This window comes from Oncorhynchus gorbuscha, unplaced genomic scaffold (assembly GCF_021184085.1).
Source record: "Oncorhynchus gorbuscha isolate QuinsamMale2020 ecotype Even-year unplaced genomic scaffold, OgorEven_v1.0 Un_scaffold_1399, whole genome shotgun sequence".
Lineage (NCBI taxonomy): Eukaryota > Metazoa > Chordata > Actinopteri > Salmoniformes > Salmonidae > Oncorhynchus > Oncorhynchus gorbuscha.
In genome coordinates, this window is record NW_025746185.1 from 79,833 (window position 1) to 88,503 (window position 8,671).

Sequence of the window (8,671 nt, forward strand, 5' to 3'; positions counted from 1 at the left end):
TTGAATAATTGAACAGTATTTCTGTATTCCAAGCAGTTGGAGTGGGACGTGGACACTGAAGGACAGTCATGTCTAGTTTGTTTCACTTGGTGACCTCATGAAGGACAGGAGACACATATTACTGTTTCTTTGTTTGTATACACTTCTCAATTATGGGGGACGCATCTGAATATTGTATAAAATAAATTATTGAGTATAGAAATACTTTTGGAAAGATAACAATGTGATCTTAGTCTTCTAAATGAGAAGAGTTGTTCATAGTAACTTAGGATCAGTCAGTGGCCACGCCCCCATGAGCACAGACATTACATGGCGTCATGGAACGCCCCCTTTTCTACTAAGTATAAAACCCACGTCCGACAAAATTGACATTAGACCAGAAAACATGGAGCTGCCGCTACATGTTGAAATGGTTGGCAACTTTACCAAAGGACAAGGCCAGAGAACGTGGAGATCATCCCCATGCTGAAATGGTTAAGAAATCTACAAACTAAAGACCAATTATTCAGGCTGCAGCTGTTTAAATTCTTTAGTCTGGTAAACACAACCGGTCGAATGACCAAATGGTACTCTGACATATCCAATATAACAAACTACAACTACGAAAGACTTGGAACTCTGGTGGACCATCCAGAGACTTTCTGTCGATTGACTATCCAGCAGACAGACCGGCATCGCAGAAAGGGACAACAAAGGCATACACTCATAAATATGTGAATTGCAATTTACTTTCAAATGAGCGGTTGTTCATGTTCAAAATATAAGCATTCCCATGAGTGTAGTGTAGTGTAGTGTAGTGTAGTGTAGTGTAGTGTAGTGTAGTGTAGTGTAGTGTAGTGTAGTGTAGTCGACGTAGGTCCACTCTGAGTTTCCCGCTCTTGAGCTGGCCCCACCCCTTTCCTTTGTCTACCAAGCCATCATATCGGCATAGCCCACTAGGGACTTTTCAGTGTATCATGTCAGTGTATAACAAACCATGTATAACTACTGTGTGTGTTTATGTATTTCTGTGATTGATTAGTTAGTTAGTAAATAAGTAATTAAACCAATTTGCATATCACTGACTCATGATTTCAGATGCTAGGGTTTGTGCAGATATCCAAGGGTTTGCGGCATTCAGGAATGAGACTGATGAGGTAATAATCATTGATAGAAGACTGTAATTGATAAGATAATAAAATATCTGTAGAGTTATATTTGGGAAATTGCAACTCTATAAACAACATTTTCCCGTGGTGCCCCGACTTCCTAGTTAATTACTTGATTTGATAATATAACAGTCTTCACATTTAACGATAGCAAACGTTACGACAGTGGCTAAAACCAGTTTGCAAGTGTTCTGTTTCATTCTGTTGAGACATTTTCTTTGGCCAATTTAAGTTCTAACTGTAATTCTGTGTTTGCGGCAACATAATAGCGTACTCATATTTTCCCGATAAACAATGGCCTGACTTAGTTTTGATATTAACTTAATAAGTTTAGAATAATTTCTGAAGGTGTGGTGTGGCTATAATGAAGCTTTAGCTACTACAGGCCTATGATATGAAGGCATTGAGAACCTGGGCTCCAACTGTCTCTGACATTTGAACTTGAGGTCAGGAAGACGTTTAAGGCCTACCAAAGGTACTCCGATAATCTAACAATATAATGCTTATCTTTATACAAAATATTCGGATCGAAAATGAACGAAGTAACCTCCTTCTGTAGGTCTTTATCTGTATATTAGACGCAGTAGCTGTCTGACATAAAGAAATGCATGTTGGTGTTGAAGCATGCCGCTGGCATCTCTTTCTCTCTCTCGATCTCCCGGGGCGAGTCCTAAGCTTCTCTTCCTTTGTATATATTTTATGTTATTATTTTTTTGTAATATCATACAGTGGACATCTAAGCCTATAGGCCTTTGCATGCAATGGCCTGATGTATTTAGTGGTCAAAACTCTGACAGCTGAACCATGAGATGGACAATTATTGTTTTAAGAAAGTAAAAAATTAAACAAAAAATAGGCTATAAAATCCTGGCAAATATGTTCTGGAAGGCAGGCCAACACTGGAATAAGTTGCGGAATGATACTATGAGGGCTTTGCAAAGGGGCTTTGTTGCATTATTTGTGTGACAAAAACAAAATTCCCGGATTATTAACCTGTTCCCATGATTTTAAAATAAAGGTTCTGTTCTGGAACAGTATAGATCACGTTAGTTTGCGGTTCTGATTCTGTTCCTCAAAAAAAAATGGGCTATCGGTTCTGTTCCCTGAACCGGTTCCAACCACTGGTTTGTACTGAACATCACGTTTCCCTAAAACGTTCTTGTAAGTTCTTGAACAGACTTTGAGGTATGTTTGCTCCCGTTTGGTGGGTGTGGCGAATTGTGGCTTGAAACTTGACAGCGTTCCCCAACCCCCAACCAAACACCTCCCCATTTTTCAACTGGTCGTTCAGTACAGCACCGTTTCCGTTCAATTGAACATTTCAGAACGTAAAAACGTATTGAACACAGCCCAGACTTTCTGATAACTGTGGACTCACGGTGACATTGTCAAAATTATATATATGATCATTGTGTGTTGAGTAGGGAATATGAGTATTATTTGATTAGATTTTTATTACGTGTGTTCTGGGTTGATTATTTGTGTGTGCCCGCGTGCATGAGGTCAGTGCGTCTGCAAGAGAGAGAGTCTTGTTGATTATTTATATGAGTGATGTGTAAACAGAGCCCATTGCTGAGATACGGCCTAATTAATCAGTCTAGTGCTCAGTCCACCTATATTCGCATAAACAAACCAATGGTCCCACCTCTCTCACCCTGCGTCCTACACACAGGCCAGAGCATTCTCACACACACCTCACAGATGCCCCACCACCGCTGGCCAAAGTCACAGATACACCACTTTACCCCCAACAAGCTAGTCCAGGAAATGTACTCTGTGTTGGGGAAATATCATGCCACCTTTTGACTAATAATAAGCATTTCTGCTTTATTGCTGATCTTAAAATGTGGTCCTGGGAAAGAGAGGCAGAGGCAGTCATAAGAGTCCGTTTCTTCTTTGATGGGGGCCTGCTTCCAAAATGCAATACTGTAGGACGATGTCAGCTTGTGACTACACTTTTTTCTTCCATATCGTCCTACATAAAACTTGATCAATGATTTAAAACCAATTTTCAACTAAAAGCTACAATTTAATTTCCCCTAGTCAAAAGCTACAAAAGTTTGTCTGAAACCAAATATTTTGCTGTCTCCCAGGCAACAAGAAAGTGATCTCTACTTGTGTCTCTGGTCTTGTGGTCATCTACATCCTTTCCTCTGACTCACCCAAATATATTGTTATTATAAATAGATCATAAATACATTTTCATTAATTATCTTCTCACTCTCAATCACCTTCAACTATGGACGTTTTATTTTCGTCCTCTCTTGCGTGCTAAATAGTTTATATCGCTTTTTAAAACTTATCTGTGATTGGTCCGTTTTTTAAGCGCCTATACTCCTATTGGTTTATCATAGCGTCACTCACATTTGGCTAGTGCACTTGACCATATAAGCTCGCCTGCTTGGTTCTACTGCAGTCTGAAGCCAGCTAAGCATTCTTCAGCTGTGAACATTTGCGGTTTGTGCTGTCAAGATGAGTGTAAGTACAACATTTTATTTTACTGGTTTACAATGTCTGATATGTTAGTTCATTTGTTATCTGAAAAGTAGCCTACATGCAATGCAAGTTCATAACGTTTCATGTTGGCGCTTTTAAACAGCTGTTGGGAAAATAATTATCCAATTTTAATAGCCTATGTTCTGTAGCCCAATGTAATAGAGCAATGTCCTCTAACAATGCCCTTTTCTAGTCAACCTTGTTGTCGATGCGTCTAAGAAGACCAATCAGACTTCTGGCACGGTAGATGGCTCGACTGTCTTGTTCAGGCTAGGTTTTATGACGGCACTTTATTTTTCTGCAGTGACTACAGATGAGAAGGGTGTCTCATTGCAATATCATTTGTAGTTCTATCATTTGCAAAAGTAAATTTTATTCTCTCAATGAATGATTTTAAACTTATTGAAACTACTACTGATAACAGAGGTTGTGGACATAGGGCCTGGTGGGGCAGGCATGTAGAAGACAGACAGACAGCAGTGATATGTTTGTTTTGGGGATTAATAAGATCCATGTGCCTTCTAAATAGTTCCTTATACTCTTAATACCTTCCATGTGATCTTTAGATATGATGATCTAATCAGTATGTACTAGTAGGGTTTGAATGGGTTTGCTTGGTACAAATCAGGGAACCCATAAGCATAAGTATAGGCTATCAATGTCTGCACCCCCAGCAGTGTTGATAAGATCGACTTTGGTCCGGACCACTATTTTTAGGGTGTTTCATTTGAACCCATATGTATTTAGTTGTGTGGGTACAGTTGGCTGGGTGGGAGTTATATGGGTACAGTACAGTTGGCTGGGTGGGAGTTATATGGGTACAGTACGGTTGGCTGGGTGGGAGTTATATGGGTACAGTTGGGTTGGCTGGGTGGGAGTTATATGGGTACAGTACGGTTGGCTGGGTGGGAGTTATATGGGTACAGTACGGTTGGCTGGGTGGGAGTTATATGGGTACAGTACGGTTGGCTGGGTGGGAGTTATATGGGTACGGTTGGCTGGGTGGGAGTTATATGGGTACGGTTGGCTGGGTGGGAGTTATATGGGTACGGTTGGCTGGGTGGGAGTTATATGGGTACGGTTGGCAGTGTGGGATAGACTGCCTCTGATCAGAGTATGATCATGAACAGCATCACTGTGGGTTCAACCTGAGCCACACCCTACTGTTCCTGGACATTACAATCCACATTTAGCCAATAATATTACTTACTCCCTCACTTTTAACAGGAACTCAATGTGCAGCATCGTGTCTTGGGCGTGACTAACAATGACTCTCCTTGGTCTTGTAATAGAGTTAACTGTGTGTGTGTGTGTAAACACTCTCTGAGGTCTCTGGCTGTGTATAATAGTAAAGGCTTTGTTTCACCGTGGCTGTTTTGTGGTTACCATGGTAATCATAGATGTGTTGAGAGCAACAGGGTTAATTCTATTCAGATCTAAATGAATTCAAGTTACCGTAAACAGAAGTCAGAATAGATAGAGTAGCAGACTGATGTTATATCCAGTGAGCCAGTATGATCTTCCCCAAGCGGAGCTATAGGATATACCTACAGTAAACGTCAGGTTAACAAGGGTTAGATTGGCTGTCATGGCCTGAGCTCAGTTGGTAGAGCATTGTGCTTGCAACTCCAATGTTGTTGGTTCGATTCCCACAGGGGACCCATGTGAAAAATGTGTGCAGTTGCTCTGGATAAGAGCGTCTGCTATTTAATGACTATAATGTAAATGTCAGTCAGGTAAGCTTGATAGTAAGTAACGTATACAGCCAGGAGTTATCATGTGGATTTCCAAACTATGTATATCCATTCTACCCATTCTATTTCTGCATTGCCTGCAGCCCCAGTTGTCCTGTGTCTCTCAAACAGTGTGGGGAGGTATGTCTCACACTGGGATGGGAACTGCAGTCTGAAGTAGCACTGGGCTGCATGTAGCCAAGTCCAGCTAGCGCCATAGATTTTGCACACAGTTTACATTAAAGAGGGAGGACTAACACGGAAAGAATGCAACACTTCACTATCGCCCCTCCCACCCTCTCTCTTTCCTCCCCTCTCTCCCACTTTCTCTCTCTCTGAACTTTATACCACTTTCGCTATTTCTCATTTTTGAAACTTCTTTCTCTGTTGGTCTTTTCCACCCTCTACCCCTCCCTTTCTGCTCTCTCTTTATTTCTCTTTATTTCTCTCTCTTATTTCTCTCTTTATTTCTCTCTTATTTCTCTCTCTCTCCTCTACATTCTTTCTCTCTTGTCAGAATGTAGTCTTCTAGTCTGTGCCACACTAATAGAGCTCTGTTATATCATCCTGGTGTTGTATTTCTGGATTGGATGTGAATGGGTTTGTGTCTGGCTCTGGACTGTTAAAGGCCTAATACTGTGTCCTACTGTGTATGTCTTGTAAGCAATGATTTGGCACTTAGTGTACGTTCAAAGTTACACGGAAAGTATTAAGTACACACTCCTATCCCCCAGTGACTTACAAGAAGTGCATTCAAGTAAGAAAGCTAAAACACATGTTCAGGGGTAAGGTGTGACAGTTGTTCTTGTCCAATGCCCACTGTTATGCTGACAGAAACAAAACCGAAGTACAAATGTTGATGTCATTTCCCTTTGAGGTTCCTGTTTGATTAGCTGCTGTTGTCCAGGGTTATACAGTATATTATCGACCTGGTCTCTAGCTCAACCGGTTAACTATGTCTTCTGTCAGAGAAGGAACAGGGAGTTGCCACGTGACAGAAATGGGTAACATTTACTACACACCACAGCCAATAGATGTCATATGGAAAGAAGGGCAACAATAAGAGGTCTATATGCAGCTCATTAAGAGGACTGTATATGTGCAGACAAACATCATCTAAACACCATTTCCCCTGCCACATGTAAAGATCTCTCAGTACTTTGATCCTGTGCCGTGCCCAACCTCCATCGGGCCCATGTTGGCTGCCCACCATAATATGGACCCTGCGGAAAATGTGACTTCACTTAAGCCTTACTGAGTGTAACCCAGCCTTCCTTCCCCCATCATTTATGGACAGATTTAGCCTCCCCCTCCAAATTCCAATTCACTGCATGGGAAATGGGAACGCTGTCCAGGACTGGGATTTATAAAAAAAAAATTGGGCCGTTCCATAGATGGAAAAGCTTTAATTAGAGACAGATGTTGTATTTGTTAGACTGATGGGTCTAGGATAAAAGTACAGGAAAGCGTTTAGCAAAGTGTAGCCGTACTCTACAGCTCTCTACACCAGAGCCACGTCCGTCTGGGTACTTTACTATAACAATGGTTTGCTAGAACCGTCTTTGTTTCAGAAGTTATAGGCCGTAACTTGTGGCCAATTACGTATTAACTATCAGCTAATTGCACCTTTTAATGTTTTTCAATTGGTGTATTTCTCTCTCTCGGTCTCTCCCTTCTCTCTCTCCCTACAGGGTGTTGTGGTAAAGAACATGTCCTTCAAGGTGGGCCAGACCCTGACCATCACAGGGATCCCTAACTCTGAGGCAGCACAGTGAGTAGCTAACCACCATTCAGACACAATTCATTGTCACTCCACTTCTCAGTCAGCAGCCTAGAAACCTCCTAGAGAAACTAGTCACTGTATCACGAGAATGATCTATTCATATTCACAACATATATTATCAAACTACAATGAAAGTTGATTATAGCTATAAGCGGTTTCTGTGTAATTATCAAACCAGACCCTCTTGTCCTGTAGGTTAAAGGAGGTTCCTTATCCCTTCTGTCTGTGTGCTCTCCTCTTCCTTTCCTGTAGTTTTGTCATCAACGTGGGCAACAGCGAGGATGACCTCGCCTTGCACATGAACCCTCGCTTCGACGCCCACGGAGACACCCGGGCCGTGGTGTGTAATTCCTACCATGGAGGCAAGTGGTGTGAGGAGCACAGAGAGGGAGGATTCCCCTTCAACCAGGGAGAGGAGTTTAAGGTGAGAAATTACACTGTGTTTCCAATTGAACCCATGCTGATGTGAATGTCCACCTCTCTTCCCATATGTATACGGGAGTTCTACTAGGGACCTCTGGTGGCAATAACTTGCAATCACTGCATCCCAAATACCTAAGCACCTCTTTTGATAAAAATGTGTAATTACTTCTCTGTCTCAGATAAATATCACCTTCACCAAGGAGCAGTTCCTAGTTTCTTTTCTCGACGGCTCTGAGATCCACTTCCCCAATCGCCAAGGAGACGAGAAGTATAAATACATGCACTTCGAGGGCGACGTCAGGATCCAGGGCGTCGAGATCAAGTAGACCAGTCGGAGTGGAGAAGAATCCTCCATTAGTCACTCAATTGGATCTTTAGCTTTCTTATCTGGCTACTCATTGGCTTTCCAGAGGTCCACACACAAGCCTTATTCTCTGTTTTTTACTCACTCACCATAGTTTTAAGTTAGCTTTAATGCTGCCATTCCTAACCAATGGATGGAGCCACTAACAGTGAAACCTGCAAGTAAAATAGACATTTTACAATAGCAGCACATTACAAGCTTGGAAGTGTTGAAATGGTTTTATTGAAGATCAATGTGTCTTTCATTAATGTGGAACAATCATTCCAGAAGTGGGTTAAGAAAAGTGCAAAGTATTTGTTCATTAAAATGATCTTTTTATGAACCATTTCAGATTGTTTCTTCCTTTGTGAAAATGTGTGATTTTTAATCAGCAGGTTTTCTTTTTGTAAATGTCTGTGTCGCTATCAATGTTAGAGATGGTTTCTGCATAATAGCACTTTGGATAGGCTAGTATTCTTCAGTGACTTTATTACATGCATTACAAGATGTCAGGCTACAGATTCATTCATGCAGCCTAATTACTAATGAATTAAATCAGCGATGCAACTCCTTGACAGTTGAAGTGGGCCAAATACATTTAAACTCAGTTTCACAATTCTAGAAATGTAATACTTGTAAAAAAAAAATTAAAAAAATCCCTGTCTTAGGTCAGTTAGAATCACCACTTTATTTTAAGAATGTGAACTGTCAGGGAATTTTCTCCTGCAGGAGGGACTGGTGCATT

General features: G+C 41.2%; 1 protein-coding gene across 1 annotated transcript; it reads left to right on the forward strand.

The window, feature by feature from the left end:
- Positions 1–3,528: 3,528 nt before the first annotated feature.
- Positions 3,529–8,274, forward strand: LOC124022465 (beta-galactoside-binding lectin-like). Its single transcript, XM_046337374.1, has 4 exons — positions 3,529–3,626; positions 7,069–7,148; positions 7,413–7,584; positions 7,763–8,274. Exons 1-4 carry the CDS (start codon positions 3,621–3,623, stop codon positions 7,907–7,909), a joined length of 405 nt encoding a protein of 134 aa, XP_046193330.1. The 5' UTR covers positions 3,529–3,620; the 3' UTR covers positions 7,910–8,274.
- Positions 8,275–8,671: the final 397 nt, after the last annotated feature.